At 32.8% G+C, this 17,336-nt stretch overlaps 1 protein-coding gene across 2 annotated transcripts in view; it reads left to right on the plus strand.

The window, feature by feature from the left end:
- The window catches only part of LOC134716273 (serine-rich adhesin for platelets-like), a 29,418-nt gene that overhangs the window by 6,108 nt on the left and 5,974 nt on the right, over positions 1 to 17,336 (plus strand). Inside the window, exons 2-8 of one of the 2 annotated variants that reach the window (XM_063579156.1) lie at positions 4,145 to 5,835; positions 7,845 to 8,066; positions 8,398 to 8,581; positions 8,802 to 8,834; positions 14,629 to 14,751; positions 15,949 to 16,151; positions 17,108 to 17,273. In XM_063579156.1, the coding sequence (XP_063435226.1) occupies positions 4,145 to 5,835; positions 7,845 to 8,066; positions 8,398 to 8,581; positions 8,802 to 8,834; positions 14,629 to 14,751; positions 15,949 to 16,151; positions 17,108 to 17,273 (2,622 nt within the window). The remainder of the gene's footprint in view (positions 1 to 4,144; positions 5,836 to 7,844; positions 8,067 to 8,397; positions 8,582 to 8,801; positions 8,835 to 14,628; positions 14,752 to 15,948; positions 16,152 to 17,107; positions 17,274 to 17,336) is intronic. The other variant, XM_063579157.1, reaches the window with a different exon arrangement.

Below are 17,336 nucleotides of genomic sequence, written 5' to 3' on the forward strand. Positions count from 1 at the left end.
GTTCATGAAAAAAAAAAGACAGAGGGGGACGATTTTTTGGTTCTCTGTTTTTTTTCCCGCTACTTCTGTCCGTATCTGTAGTATTGATATAGAATTAATTGTACTTAACATATATATCATTGCAAAATTAATCAGTCAGTGGTTTCGTTACCACAAATTACTTAAAACCTTAAATAAACTCATTTATACACATAGATATAAAGCATTTGTTTGGAAGAATGATTGTACATTTGTGCATGGGCTGTAGAAAATAAGTTTTAACGAGATATCGCATCCTCATTTTTACGGAAATGTTGTTTATAGAGTCTTTAAGTTAAGATACTATCCGTATAAAAGCTTGAATGATTTAGTTCAAAAAGATAATGTTTTATCGGTACTATATTACTTTGATGCTGTTATTACTGAATCATGGGAACTGCCTGCTCTAGGGATCATCTTTGTATGGGTGGAAATTTTCCGATGTTTGACTTTATTTGAGATGTATTTTTGGCTGTTTATATCTGTTTGTTATTTTTCTTCTTTTTCATATATTTTTCACTACCTTTCTTAAACTAATGAGTAAATATTTTACCGAAGCTGACTTGGGTTGTTCAATAAAGTACATTTTTATCATGTTGTGCATATGTCATTTCAGTTCTAAACGAGTAAGCACAGATTATAAAGATATTTACAATCTTTTGTATTGCTATAGAATAATAGTGTCCTATACAAATTCTTTTACATAACACATTAACACATAAATTATGTAAGATTAATACTGAAACGGAACTAAATCTTAATTCCATGACCGAATAGTTTCTATGCTCAAATATTTGATGCCCAGTAACCTTCCTAAATGTTTTTTCCGTCGCCTACAGAAAGACATTTTTCAGTTAATGTACAATTATAAAGTTGGTTTAGAAAAAAAAGTGTTTATATCATTTTTAGTAGACAGTTTCATAATTTGTTTTTTACAAATTGCTGGTCTTCATAAATGTCATCTGCCAATGATACAAACTCGTGGATTTTTTTCTTATTACACTTACGTAAGCGTTAGTCATGGTAAATGGGTCTTTTTGTAATTGATATTTCTTAAACAAAGCAATGTGTCCTTGTTTTCCTAATTTTCGTTTATAATGAATTGCATTTTGTAAATACCACTGCTCTTTTCCCTCCCAACTTGTTTTGAAATTGCAAACTTTTACATGTTTACTTAGCTATGTATAATTACCAGTATATAAACGTAGAACAATCATTGTTTTTGAATGGAATGTATAGATATTATTGAATGAAGATAAGGTGTAACCATTATGATATTGCTTTAGAGGTTAAAGGTCAGGGTATTGTTTACTTTTGACATGGAGAAGAAACATTATAAAGAAATTATAGTTTTAGAGCCACTTTGATGAACATTATAAAGTTAGTAATAAAATAGTAAACAAACTTTACAGGTATCTGTAAATACTTGAGAGATATATACGTATTGTCCTATCTATCAAAAGTAAACAAACAATTATACCTACATGTTTATACCACACTTCAGGTTCCGTCACTGGCGACATTTCTGGCAGTTTTGTGTGACCAAACTTCATAAAACTCAAATGCATGTTTAGACGTATCTGCTGCAAATACGTCAACTTCTCCTTAGTACTATAAATGTACTTATATTAATCATCGCAGTTAACATTGTTTTACAATATACACTAAATTATTCTATTTTATCAAAACCTATTGACAACAAATATTAAATCATTTTTTATTCTGCTGTTAATATATTTTGAAGTGAAAAAATTAATGGATAATGAAAAAGGTGAATACTAAAAAGTTTTCTCTTTTGCATTGTTTCATGTTTTGCCATATTTTCGTGAATTGGTATAGCTTAATGTATGCAGTTTTCTCATTGCCAAAAGCCGTACTCTGTGATCTATAGTTATTTTTTGGTCTGTGGATAGTTGTCTCATTGTCAACCACACCTCTTCTGAAGGTCCTTATTTTAAAACTCTAAGTACAATCGAAGATTTTTGAAGAAAGTGAGATCCTTAGTCAGGGTCTTGCAAGTTAAGAAATTCAAACGCTATTGTACCCTGTATTACTGATTCTCTTAAGTCACTTGGTAATTGATATAAATACAGATTCATTTATTCATAGTCTTGCCTGTTTATACTAATTATATTGTTAATCAAACTCACAAGAAAGTCTAAATACAAAATTATACCGTTTACAAAATTTCGTTCGGTACAAACACATCACACACGGTAAGAACTTTTGATCTTAGATTATTGTAAGGTCAGCTGATTTTGAATTTTACTTTTTGAATACTGTATATCATTTTACTGGCTTAACCTTATTACAATGTATCATAAAAGCAAACTGGTTTCTTTTATTAAGATTCAAGCTATGTATATGCGCATTAATGTAGCCAGCTGAAGGACGCCTCCGGGTGCGGGAATTTCTCGCTACATTGAAGACATGTTGTTGGCCTTCTGCTGTTGTTTTTTCTATGGTCGGGTTGTTGTCTCTTTGACACATTCACCATTTCCATTCTCAATTTATGATAAAGATTTACATTTCTCTATTTTTAAATCAGTTTGTTGGTTTGCTGCTTCGTTTATAGAAGCAGCATTTTTTTTCAATATTCTTTTTATGATTTGTAATGAGATTGCGGATTGACCTGTTGAATGTTACTAAAAATCATGACCGAAGTTTTTGTTCAAAAAGACTTATTTTGCTTTTTGCTGAACCAAAGTTGCTCACATATGAAGCGTTAGTTTGAAAGGAGAAGCAACAGCCAATAGTTTTCATTGAAAAAAATCATGACAAATTTTCCGACGGAAGGAATAAACCCCTACCTGCTAATGCATTTTGTATACTGGAACTCTACACGCCGGAATGAAATACCGTAGAAATACAATTCCTTATTATTTTAATTTATTTAAAGCAACATGTTTAAGAATAGAAAAACAAGAAAAATAACTAGAACAAACTAAAAAAGAATAAACAACAAAAATGTCTCTTCAAAATAACTGAGTGTATTTCTTTATAAAATTAGTTTAAAGTTGATATTTAGTTTCTTATGATTATTTTAAAATAAATAAGATGGGAAAATTAAAGTTCATCCAACTTTTTTCAAATACAAATGTTTTAAACTAATATACTAATGTACAATATGCGGCACATTTCAATATTAGTTATGCTTGAATATGCATGGTATATCAGCTACCGGACGTTAGCCAAACAAGACTCGGTCCTTATTTTAATCAAGTACCAAATATAACTAAAATAATAATTATGAATCAAAAGAACAGTGAGTTTTAAAAAGTTAGTATAAAAACTCAAATGAGTGACACTTCCCACATGAATTCTAAGGATTTGAGAGTCGAATAAAAACAGTTGTTAAAAAAATGAATTGCAATTGACGTTTCTGTTCTTTGACCCCACCCCCCTCTTCTTCTTTACCTTGCCTCCACCAAATGTTATGAAACTTATATACACAATGCTCATTTCCAAAAAAAACCACATATCCGTTTTTTATTTTAGTGGCTTCACTTACACTGTTAAAGAGTAATACCCCTTTACAAATTGAGTAATTGCTGAATTTTACGTTTCTGTTCTCTAACTGGAAATGTCTCAAACAAATGTTATGCAATTTATACACAATGTGTATTACTACAAAACCCAGATCAAGTACGAATTTGGGTAGCGTCACTTTTACCGTTCTTGTGAACGCAGTATGCAACCGGGGGCACCTCTGTTTCCCATTGGTACCTTCCCGATTTTTTTTATTATAATTACTACATATAAAAAAACATAAGTTAACTAAATTGATGATATCAAATATATCAAATAATAATTTATTTCTAAATGCCCTATAGAGGAGGGGCGAAAGATACCAGAGGGACAGTCAAACTCATAGACCGAAAACAAACTGACAACGCCATGTCTAAAATTGATGAAAAACAAACAGACAAATAATATTACACATGCCACAACATAGAAAACTAAAGACTAAGCAACACGAACCCCACCAAAAACGGGGGGGGGGGGGGGTCTTATAAGTGCATAATCAATGACACCCCTATTCAAATATAAATTTGACAAAGTTGTTGAATCTGCAATTTAGATTTTTTTTAATTTTCTATCTTAACACAAATAGTTTCTTTTCTAGAAACAGAGAAGCCGACGAAGAAAGCAAGCAAGAAAAGAATCAAGTTTAGGTTAAAAAAGAAACAAAGATCAACTTCATCTTCATCGTCAAGTGAGTCTGAAGACGAAAAGAAGAAGAGTCAAATTGATATGAATCATGCAGATAAAGAGGTCCAAGTTAACGTTTTCAAAGTTGATATCAAAACAAAATCTATTGCAAAACCAGATGGTAAACAAAGCAAGAAGAAGAAACATGCCAAAGAAGAACCATCTACACCAACAACTCCGGAATCACCATTCGATAAATTATCTCACATATTTCATAGAACTCATAAAGCAAAGATCACAGAACCGATAAAAGAGGATAAAAAGAAAGAAAAAGAGAAAAAAGAAAAGAAAAAGTCACCGTCACGATCCTCGTCAGATAACAGGGGAAGAAGCACATCACAGACGTCGACAGATGAGCAGACGACTAAATCCAATGTCTGCCACCTACCGGAAAACGAAGACGATAAAGATCGTCATAATATAGATACTGACGACAAAGGTCCACTTAAAACACTGCAAGAGTATTCAAAACTGCTGGATAAACAAGTTGCTAGAACACGACCAGAAACAGACGACAACACAAAAACAGAAAATAAACATATGAAAGGAACAAGCGACGACAACAATCTAATAAAACAAGACAAAGAAACAATCCCTTCGTCATGCTCTGATGAAGAACTGGTTGTTGAGGAAAAGATCGAACGCGTAGAAGCAGCTCCAAAATCGTCTTCAGATTCAGTTTCCTCAGATAACGATGTTGTAATAGTACATGCTGTTGAAAGAAAAGCGTCACTGTCTTCCTTGGAGCGTGAAATTTACCCTCCAACGCCACAAAGTGAGAATGGTGATTTGGACGTTAGCGTCAGAAAACCTTCGCCGTCTTTTGACACAAAACATACATCGAAAAAGATTAATCTGGATCTGCCTTCACTGGATGTAGACAGAGACCTAACGATGGAAATGAAGAAACCATGGATATCTCCAGCAGACAAAGCAAAGTTAAAGCGATCAGATAGTTCGTCATCGTCTTCTTCTTCGTCTTCCTCTTCATCTTCTTCAAAGTCTTCACAGAAATCTGTGAAAGAAAACATTACTGATGTAGAAATACACGAATCAACGGAGACAAAGAAAACACCAGTCAATGTGAAGATGGATATCGAAACCATCCAAGAGGAATTTGTCAAGGTAGAAGATCAACCCAGACTTAATGCTGTATTGAACAATAAACCAGCCAATGTATCAAAATCAGATGACATACAGCCAGATATTGCTCCGAGAAGGGAGCTTTCAATAGATAGCACAGTAAGCCTAGAGGTGGAACATGCTCTCCAGACGTTAGACAACTCCATCATCGCAGCAGAACAATCCCCACCCAAGTACCAGGGACATTTTGTAGTAGTAGCGATTGACTTTGGGACAGCTTATAGCGGCTATGCTTTCAGCTTTACTCGTGATCCTGACAGTATCCATATGATGAGAAAATGGGAAGGTGGAGATCCTGGAATAATAAATCAGAAAACTCCGACCATCATGTTACTGACCCCTGATGGATCGTTCCACTCGTTTGGGTACAATGCCCGTGATAACTACCATGATCTGGACAAAGAGAGGGCGCAAGAATGGATGTACTTTGACAAGTTTAAGATGACCCTACACACAGCTACTGTAAGTACGATAGTGTGTATTTAGGTTTTTTAAAGAAATTTATGCAGTGTAAAAAACTAAAAGAACATTAACAAAATTTAGTCAGATTGAGAAAACTTTAATTTTAAATTTTATTTCAAAATTAAAAAAAAAAAGACATGAAAAGTGCAATCGTAAATATTATTCAACTGGTGGGGTCGACTTGATCAACGCCTTGTATACATTAACCTGTATGTTTATATAGTAAAATGTTAGCCGACTTTAATAGGTTATTATACGATATTATATTGGTTTATGTTGTTGCATATGCATAACGAATTAAACAGGTGAACAGTACGTACACCTGTTATAAGTAGACCTTTGATCTTCGTTACGCATCACAAACATTCTTAAATTCTTTCTTTATTGATAAACAGATAAATTAATTTATGTTTCCTCATAGCACTTTGCATTTTGTATCGTGATAGGAGGTAATAAGAGATATTAGATATTATTTTTCCTGTTAAGATACACTTACTACGTTAAGTATTTTGATATTTGCAATCGACGCAATTCAGTTAGAGGTGAAAGATTTAAGACCAATTTACCCTTAATTATTTCAACCTAAGGTCATTTTGATTTCGTAAAAAAATTGACAATCATTTTTACTAAGATTACAGTATTAAAGCTTCATTTGTTTACTTTGAGGTACACCTTTCAGGTATTATTATTTAAAGATAACAAGCAAAACAAAAATAGCTTTCGTAAACAAGAGGAACATATACTTGATCAATCATGATAAGATATTGGCATGATACAAACAGAAAACAACATGGCAAATATTAGTCCATGATACAAACAGAAAACTACATGGCAGATATTAATCCATGATACCAACAGAAAACAACATGGCAAATATTAATCCTTTTGAAAAGACAAACAGCAGCCCACCAAGTACTTCAGAGAAAACTAAAGATTTGGAAACAAAACACTACCAAAAGCAGACTTAACTCTTTTGCTCAGGAAGGATAATTAGTTCCTGTTCCGCTATTGTAACCCGTCGCGTTGCTTAATGGAGTATACATTAACTTAAGTGATTAGGTGGAAGTTCGATTCATAAGTTTATACAGTAAACAAAATACTGGAGAATATTGTGTAAATTGATATGAAAATATAAAGACGTGGTATACAGCTAACAAAATAGTGAAAATACATTTCTGCAGATCGGATTTTTCTTCTGTAGACATTGACTATATCAATCATTCCTCCTCAATAGTTGATCTCTTTTTTGTCTAAATGAAATAAGTATTAATGTTCATCTACTTTTTTTTCTTAAAGACTGAACCCCAAACCAAGTTAAATGATGTACAAAAGAAACTGCTTGACTACTGCTAACTTGACTTTCGTGCCAATCCGAACATAACTTATGGCATAAGTGAGTTGAAACACTACATTTGACTTGAACTTGTTTTAACGCTTTTTGACATTAAAAGATATATACAATTTACAATAAACACTTATCCGTTTGAATTATTAATAAATCTTTGATTGATGATTCCCACCTACAAGATTTATATCAAATTATAAATTAAAATCCACCTACATGTTGGTATTAGTAAATAAAATATGTTGACATTTATATAAAAATCTATGATACAGAAAATGCAAAAATAAAAATTAGACATCAGACAGAAATTACGATTTAACCAGAAACAATAATAAAAAGTATTCCAAAGTTAAATAAACTTCTTCTTTCATTTTAAATTCATAACCATCACCTTACACACGTGTACGCATTTGATGACAGAAAGGCATTTTCTTATAACTCAAAGTCATAGTTTCTATGTTTAATCTTATAGAGTTCTGTTTTCTTGATTTTCGAACCATAAGGACCCATCTTACATACTCTTGGTCAATCTTATACAGCTCGGTCAACTGTCCCTTAACTTTTATATGATTCTCACTATTATATATACCATTCCACTATCTTGCAGGATTTGTCAACTTTATATGATTCTCACTATTATATATACCATTCCACAATCTTGCAGGATTTGTCGACAGATACAATGTTAACAGCTGCCAATGGCCGACACTATCCTGCCTTGAAGATCTTTACATACGCAATGTCTTACCTTCGAGATCACGTGATCAGGGAATTGTCGGACCAATCTGGTGTAAAGATCTTAAATGAAGATATCCGATGGGTGGTATGTGTTCCCGCTATATGGAAAGCACCGGCTAAGCAGTTCATGAGACAGGCTGCCTACAAGGTGAGGATAACAACCAAATATCGTATTAAAGTAATACACACACAGAAAAGTTATATAGAGTCAAGGTGCTTTTATAGTTCTATAAGTTTTATGTTTTGATCATCGTCGCTTTAAGTATACACAACTGAGATAGAATTCCAAAGGACACAAAAAAAACAAAAGTTATTCGGCAACATGGAGTTGTCAGCAAAAGATAGGTTACTATATTCCAAGCTTTCAAGCTGTACACCCGTCATATAAGAAACTAATGTCTTTTTTAATGAAATCCCTTTATTTATTATTCATATTGTCATAACCTTCCTTGTGTCTACACATCTTGTTTATTTATAAGGCTGGTATTGCGTCTGAAGAATTCCCAGATCAAATTCTTATTGCCTTGGAACCTGAAGCAGCATCTATCTACTGTCGGAAGTTGAGGATGCACCAATTAGTCCCAGACTCTCCACGTCAAGTGCAGTCTCCGACCAGGAGCGAACCAGTCAATTTAGATAATGCATTCGAAGTTTCTAATCAAGGTAAACCTATAGAAAGAATAATATTGTGAAAAAAAAACGTTCACCGTTTTCATTCGATTCAAAAAATTGATTTGGAGCCCCCCAAAAAGCTATCAAAATCTCTAGTACCTGTTTAATACTCAGATTATGGTTCAAAGAGAACCTTTTGCAATTAGCAAATTAGACAAATTGGATATTATGTTATTAAATAATATATGCCATACATTCTTCTTTTTTTCAGTGAATGAATATTCGATGGAAATGATATTAAGAGGTATAAATAATCGCCTTCATATTCAATTAATTATTACTCCTAATTCTATTTTCCTGATGATTTTATTTCAACCTAACCATATCAATAGTTGACACATTTCCCATTCTATATATATTTCCCTGTCTTTTGAATCTTATTTCTCAACTGACTGTCTTATTATATCTTTCTTGTACCCACTTTGTCATGTATGATTAGAAAACGTTATTGTATTTTTTTAACAACGTATTGTATCTGCATGGACTGCCTAATATACAACCATTTTCTCTTGTGTTACTATTGCTCTTTTAAAATTGTTTGTTTAATTTTATGTATATTGGCTCTATAGTCCATGATACGGATGAAATGTTTGCCACTGAACGCAAAATTATAACAAATATCGACCAATAAATTAATCATCAATCTGTAACTTTCCAATATTACCAAAAGAAAGTCTAGATTAACAGATGCATTTGTAGAACACTTTATCTGATATTAAAGACCTAAGTTTTGTTTTCCAGTATAAAGTTAAATTGATTAATAGTTGAGTTTCTATTTGACCTACCCTATATGATATACTAATTTTGCCAGCTTACCCTTATACAACTCATGGACATTTTTGGTCAGACATCTTTAACGTTCAGAGCATTTTCCAATACAGTTTATATAAATATCGTGAGCCTAAATCCATCAATTGGAAATACAACTTCAAAATTTTGATGAATTCAGTCTAGGAGTATGCAAGGCAATGGGTTAAGCGTGAGAAAGAAGAAGTAGACACGCTTCCAAATGGATTAAGGCAGTGAGATTGTTGATACCAATCAGAATTTAGAAACTGAACGGGTCTATCAATGCCCATGTTACATCAATCTTTAAAGATAAAAAAAACACTTATCCTACCTCCATGACAAATATGTTGTTGTCCCCCCAGATAAAGCCCATAATAACATCGTTTTGTCTGTAAAACTCAATATATTAACTTCTTGATAAACGAATTAGGTAGAGACAATTCACTTCGAAACTCAACATATACCCTCGGGACACTTACCAAAAAGGAAATCCTGGATAATTATAGGTCTGTTCTATGTTCCATTGGTATTTCTACTAAATATGAAGAACTGGATCTTAAATCGCTGTATTGGATACCATAGACTACATAAGTGTCCTTACAAACAACGGTATATTGTTGGGTCTCCCAAGTGCTCTGCGAAACCTCTTTCTAAATAATTAACATCTATTTTACAAGTAATCAAAGACGGCCTTCAAAGTTATTGAGAAACTGCCTATTCTAGAGGTGGTTTGAATCAGATGTGGATACCAAAAAATTCCAAAGATCTTTTAGAATACAGACAATCTAACTCTCTTTCATTTTGCTATAGTATTAAAACATTTGACTTTTCTACACTTTACACAAGTATTCCATATTCCAAACTAAAAGACAAACTGAAAGAGTCGGTATTGCTTTGTTTCATAAAAAAGAATGGTCAACGTAGATACAATTATCTTTTCTTAGGGAGAGATAAATCCTAATTTGTATAGGGGATCACTCTGATTCAAACAAAAAATTCTCTTAAACTGACATTATCAAGATGCTTGATTCTCGATTGACAACATATTTGTTAAGTTCGGAGGACGTGATTTTTTTTGTCAAACTGTCTGCATTCCAATGGGAACCAATTTCTTGTCAACTTGTTTCTTTATTATTATGAGGCTGACTTCATGCAGGAACTTCTTATGAAGAAAGATAAGAAGTTATAGCAATATCCTTTAACTCTTCTCTCCGCTATAAAGATGATGTTCTTTCACTAACTAATTCAAAATTTGGTGACTATGTTGAACGCATCTATCCCATCGAACTAGAGATGAAGGATACAACAGATACAGTTAATTCGTCCTCATATCTTGACTTGCATCTAGAAAATTGACAATGAGGGTCGATTGAATACAAAACTTTATGACAAAATAGATGATTTCAGCTTTCCAATTGTGAACTTTCCATTTCTAAGGAGCAACATTCCAGCAGCACCTGCATACGGGGTATATGTCTCCCAATTAATAAGATATTCCAGTGCTTGCATTTCCTATCGTGATTTTCTTGATAGAGGGTTGTTGCTCACAAGGAAGCTTTTTAACCCAGAGTTCCAAATGGTGAAGTCGAAATCATCCCTTCGTAAATGTTACGGATGCCATCACGAGTTAGTTGATCATTATGGAATGACCGTTTCACAAATGGTATCGGATATGTTTCTTACGTCGTTACTACAATCCCCTTCTCTTTTAAATGTGACCTACTGAGTTTGACTATTTACCGAATTTATCATAACATGAGCAACACGAAGGGTGTCACATGTGGACCAGGATCTGCTTACCCTTCCTGAGCACCTGAGATCACCCCTAGTTTTTGGTGGTGTTCGTGTTCACGGCCGACACTCGGCTAACCGAGAGATAGGTCGGTTAATCTATATTGAGTATACGGCTATATCGGCAGTGGGTCTGTTAATCGGGTTGGTTTTACGTCTGTTAAGAGTAAAACTCACAATTTAATGTTAAACTCTGTTAAATATACAGATTTTTTGGCATATTATGAGAATCATATCCAAAAAAGAAAAGTGTCTGACAAAATGATATCTATCATAGAACATTTTTCACCATTAAAAAAAATGCATAGCCTGCGCAATTTTAAGTAAAACGAAAAGGCGTCGCGCAAGTATGTGGTTTTTATGCTTGTACGCATAGCAATATTTTAGATAAAAGGCCAAAAACCATTTTTTGATATGATTTAAAGGATACAAAGTAGTACTTTGGTTCTAAAAAATCCATTGTCGTTGATAAATATTTCATAATTGTTATATAACTTGAGTTATACCACATTTTAATGAATATTAGGGGAATACAGTCTGTTAATGGGTTGGACAATTTAAATCGTGTCAGTTAAGAGTTATTTAGCCACGGCAATAGTCTAACTACCTTGAGTTTATATTTTCACATTGAAAAAAATGAGATGTACTTGTGACGAAAAAATTACAATACGGTGCAACTACGGGGCGCCGAATGGGACTCTTGTGGTTTTGTACTCAAAATTCAATTTTGTACGGACAAAAGTGACTTTTGTTCAACAAAAATGAGTTCAGTTTGACAAATTTGTAAATTACTACAAATTTAAAATTTTGTCATACAAAATTATCTTTCAGCTGACAAAAGATACTTTTGTCATGACAAAATTCATTTTTGTTACACAGACTTGACTTTTGTTACCTTATTTGAAAATTAGGGGACAAAAGACAAAATTGACTTTTTGTGAGACAAAATTGACTTTTGTGAGACAAAATTGTCTTTTGTGAGACAAAATTGTCTTTTGTGAGACAAAATTGTCTTTTGTGAGACAAAATTGTCTTTTGTGAGACAAAATTGACAAAATTGAATTTTGTCTCACAAAATTGAGACAAAATTCAATTTTGTTAATTTTATCGTAACAAAAATGAATTTTGTCGTCACAAAATTGAATTTTGTGGTTACAAAATTGAGTTCTGTCGTCACAAAATTGACGTCTTACAAAATTGACTTTTGTGTTTTAATTTCCATATCAGGTAACAAAACTCAATTTTGTATGCAAATAAGTTTATATTCGCATACCTTTTTGACAAAATTTACTTTTGTCATGACAAAAACGAATTTTGTCTACAAAAAATTGAAGTTTTCATAAAACAAGTCTGTATCACATAGTTTTGTAAGACAAAAATGATTTTGTTATGACATAATTGAGTTTTGTACAAAATCAAAAGAGTCCCATTCGGCGCCCCGTAGCAACAGTATCCTTATAGAAAGAGCACTTTTATCTAAAAAAAAAATTCTCTGCATTTCATTAAAAAGGTGTGTCACTTCAAATTAGCGTTATATGGACTGATAGGCCGCTCGAATTCGCATGAATTTATTATTTACGCCAATTTATCAGTCTGCCTTATTTTTTTGTCTGTTCAAAATCTGTAACCTCTATGAATCTGTCATGTGTTGCATTGCAGCTGGTTAAATTCCATGCCTTTTCTTTGGAATACTTAGGCTTTTCTACCTCAGGAATAGATTACCTTATGCCGGTCTCACATTGGCGGATAGACCGGCGTGCACCAAACGTACAGAGAAAACTGACAAAGTCGGTTTACGTTAGTTGCACGCCATAAGAACGCTTAGCAATCGTTCAAAGCGCGTTGCATAAGTTTGAAGTACGTCGAAATACAAAGGTAAAATTAAGACCGAAAATGGGGAATGTGTCAAAGCGACAACAACCCGACCATAGAACAGACAACAGACAATGGCCACCAATGGTCTTCAATGTTGAGAAAAACTCCCGCACCCATAGGCGTCCTTCAGCTGGCCCCTTAAAAAAGTGATGTAGAGAAAGGTTGATGTTGAAAGGTTTATCATATTTGTTTGCATTATAAACAAATTTAAGTTCATTTGATAAAAAAAAAATCAAAACATTTCTAAGTTTATCTCTGATTTATGTACTTTTTTAACTATGTAAATGACAAATTGGTGCCATTCATATCAATGAAACAGAATCCACATGATATATGCGACCATTCTTTGATGAAATTAATATTACTTTGATTTTACACTTTTTAAAATCATTTCTATCAATTTTCAGATTCCATTGTCTAAACTTATGTTTCATTGTTCATGTTTTGTTTCCATTTATTCTAGCCACTAATCTTGAGCCTATCTCTATTTTTCAGATAACACCCCATGTAGCAATTCAATTATACTTGTAATGTCATTCATAACTCTTAACAGACCAATTAACAGACCGAGTTTTATACATCCGACCCATTAACAGACCAAATTTTTATCAAAAATTGATTTGTCACCAAAATACAGTTTTTCGTGTAGATTTTTCACTTAATGATGTTAATATAATGGTAAACAAACATAATGCCAGTCTTTTTTCGATGTTCAAAAGATTGCATAAAAGTCAACTCAACCAACTTATCATTTTTGTGTACATTTTGTGTGTGTAAAATGTGTATAAATTTACTGATGAGTAACTCGCCTTTTCATTTTATAGATCGTTTATTGAAGCTAGAAAAAAAAAGAATTACACCACTGGATTCAGTACTCCAAATCATTTTGTCAGACATGAATAGTTTTTATGATATAAATATAATTAAAAAGTTATACAATGAAACATAATGACCTTGCACTGATTTTCACGATAACACCTGATTAACAGACTTTAGCCAACCCGATTAACAGACCCACCGCCGATATAGCCGCATACTCAATATAGATTAACCGACCTATCTCTCGGTTAGCCGAGTGTCGGCCGTGGTGTTGCTTATTCTTTGCTTATATGTTGTGTCAGGTGTTCTTTTGTTTGTCTGTTTGTCTTTCGTTTTTAGCCATAGCGTTGTTAGTTTATTTTCAATTTATTAGTTTGGCAGTCCCTCTGGTATCTTTCGTCCCTCTTTTATATAAAATATTGAAAAGAATAAAATCATTTTACATTTTTATATACCCTATTGTTTTTGTCAGGAGACAGAAACGGGAAAAAGGAAATTCTCATACATAATTTTGAGCAACTAACATTGTCACTCAACAGACTTGTGAGGCGTTCCATGACAGGAGCCTCTGTCATTTGTTGGTCTTGTATGATTTTTAATTTTAGTTCATTTATATGATTTTAAGTTTAGTATGACGTCAAGTTTCAAATTTTAAAAAAGTTACTAATTGTCCTTTTATAGATGTGTTGATAAATGATAATTCAAATCCAATAAACGTATTGAATAATATATGTTAGTCTTTTAATCAACAATTTTATCTACAGGTACCCGTTACATGGTTGTGGATTGTGGTGGTGGAACTGTCGACATAACGGTACACGAGTTAGACAGTACTGGGAAACTAGCAGAGCTCCATAAAGCAAGTGGTGGACCATACGGATCCATCGGTATGATTCATGTCTCTATCACAAATAACTACCAGTTGGTGAAAATAATCTTATTCTAATTAGTTATCAAAAGTACCAGGATTATAATTTTATACGCCAGACGCGCGTTTCGTCTACATAAGACTCATCAGTGACGCTCAGATCAAAATAGTTAAAATGCCAAATAAATACAAAGTTGAAGAGCATTGAGGATCTAAAATTCCAAAAAGTTGTGCCAAATACGGCTAAGGTAATCTAAAAGTTGAACGTCGATAAAAAAAAAAAAAAGTATACAAATCTGACTATAAAACAATCGCATCTGCAATGCTGTAAAGTAATTACAAAAATAAGTTTGAAAATGAGCATTGTCTATATATTTTTTGTCTATCTGATGAGTTAAGCCTTTTTCAACTGATTTTAATAGTTCGTTCTTATTTTGTACTGTTATACCACTGTCCCAGGTTAGGGGGAGGGTTGGGATCCCGCTAACAACATGTTTTAACCCGCCACATTATTTATGTATGTGCCTGTCCCAAGTCAGGAGCCTGTAATTCAGTGGTTGTCGTTTGTTAATGTGTTACATATTCGTTTTTCGTTATTTTTTTTTACATAATTAAGGCCGTTAGTTTTCTTGTTTGAATTGTTTCACATTGTCTTATCGGGGCCTTTTATAGCTGACTATGCGGTATGGACTTTGCTCATTGTTGAAGGCCGTACGGTGACCTATAGTTGTTAATGTTTGTGTCATTTTGGTCTCTTGTGGATAGTTGTCTCATTAGCAATCATACCACATCTTCTTTTTTATATTGACCTAAACGGAGTCGAAATATGCAACATATGTTAGATTTCAAAGATATTTATATCATTTAAAAGCCTCATTGTTTTATGTGTGTAATGTCTTCACATTTAAAAGCCTCATTGTTTTCTGTGTGTAGTCTTCACATTTGAAAGCCAATTTTTTTCTGTGTGTAATGTCTCCACATTTTTTTCTGTGTGTAATGTCTCCACATTTTTTTCTGTGTGTAATGTCTCACATTTTTTTCTATGTGGAATGTCTTCACATTTATTTCTGTGTGTAATGTCTTCTGTAAATAATGTTTTCTGTGTGAAATGTCTTCATTGTGTAATGTTTTCTGTGTGTAATGTTTTCTGTGTGTAATGTCTTCTGTGTGTAATGTTTTCTGTGTATAATGTCTTCACATTTATTCCACTTTACAGGTGTAGATGTCGAGTTTGAAAAGTTATTAATGTCAATTTTCGGGAAGACATTGATCGAGCAATACAAAGTGAAGAGATCTGCAGGTTGGGTTGATATGCTGATAGCTTTCGAGTCGAGAAAGAGATCTGCCTCTCCCTACAAAACATCACCTCTAAATATAGCATTACCTTTCTCATTTATTGACTATTACAGAAAACACAAGGTTTGTTTTCATCTTTTAAGGAAATGTGATAAACAGAGATCATTCATTTTATGTATTAATGTCAGAAATGATTAAACATTTAACACATATGTCACAGATCGACAACACGAAATCCTTGATGCATTCTAAAAACGACACTTATTATCTTTGAAATCGAATAGTTCATGTTTGAAATTGAATTAATAGTTCATTTTTAAATTTGTTTTTTTTCATCCATCTCTTAACTCGAATGGATTGATCATCTTTAGATGAATTTTCTGTGCGTTTAAAGGGAAATGAGCAACGAGATGAAAACATTTAAACATTATTTTTTTTTCAAATATTTTTGAATGTGAAAAAAACTTTGAAAAAACGTAATTTTATAATTTACTTTTAGCAGCCAATTGGGTTTAGTTTTAAAAAATAAACTTATAACCATCGCTGATGGATTATTCACTTGCAAGCGAATAATTCGGCCTTAAGAAATCCATATTCATGTGACCTTCAATTAACTCCTTTAGAAGGAGATAGGTTACACTATTTAAAGGAAAAGAACGTAACTATTTAAAGTGAAACAAAGATGAACCATTTGGGTGACCGATTCGATCCACAAAAATCATTCTAATGCAGTTAAGAACGATGATAAACATACTTTGTAACTTTCAATATGCAATCAAACAGACATAACAAAAAATATGCACATGGTCGGTACCTATTTTTATTCTTTGGAGGTCATCTCGATGGTTAAATATGGCGTAAAGATAAAAATACACACGAAATGCTGATACATATGATCGAACTCATGATTTATTTAAAAACATTTAAATTTGGATAAACGTTTCAGTATGTTATAAATCAAAAGCAAGAAATTTAAATCAAACTTGTTAACCCGAATTTAACAGATTATGTCCGTTGAATATAAACTGTTTCCCCTTGACATCTTTTTTATGAATTTTAAATGTTGTTGCATTTGTTAGTTGACAGGTATAGACACAGCTATAAAACGCCATGGAGACAAAGATATCACGTGGTCATCACAAGGAATGCTGCGTCTGGCTCCTGAGGCAATGAACACATTATTTAAACCTACAGTTCAGAAAATCAAAGAAAAGATTGGTTCTATATTGAATAATAATATCAAAGGTATTTCATTTTCAATTTCATTTCGACCCGTTAAAAGGTCAACAAATACTTTTGGTTTTATTT

Source organism: Mytilus trossulus, chromosome 4, assembly GCF_036588685.1.
Source record: "Mytilus trossulus isolate FHL-02 chromosome 4, PNRI_Mtr1.1.1.hap1, whole genome shotgun sequence".
NCBI lineage: Eukaryota > Metazoa > Mollusca > Bivalvia > Mytilida > Mytilidae > Mytilus > Mytilus trossulus.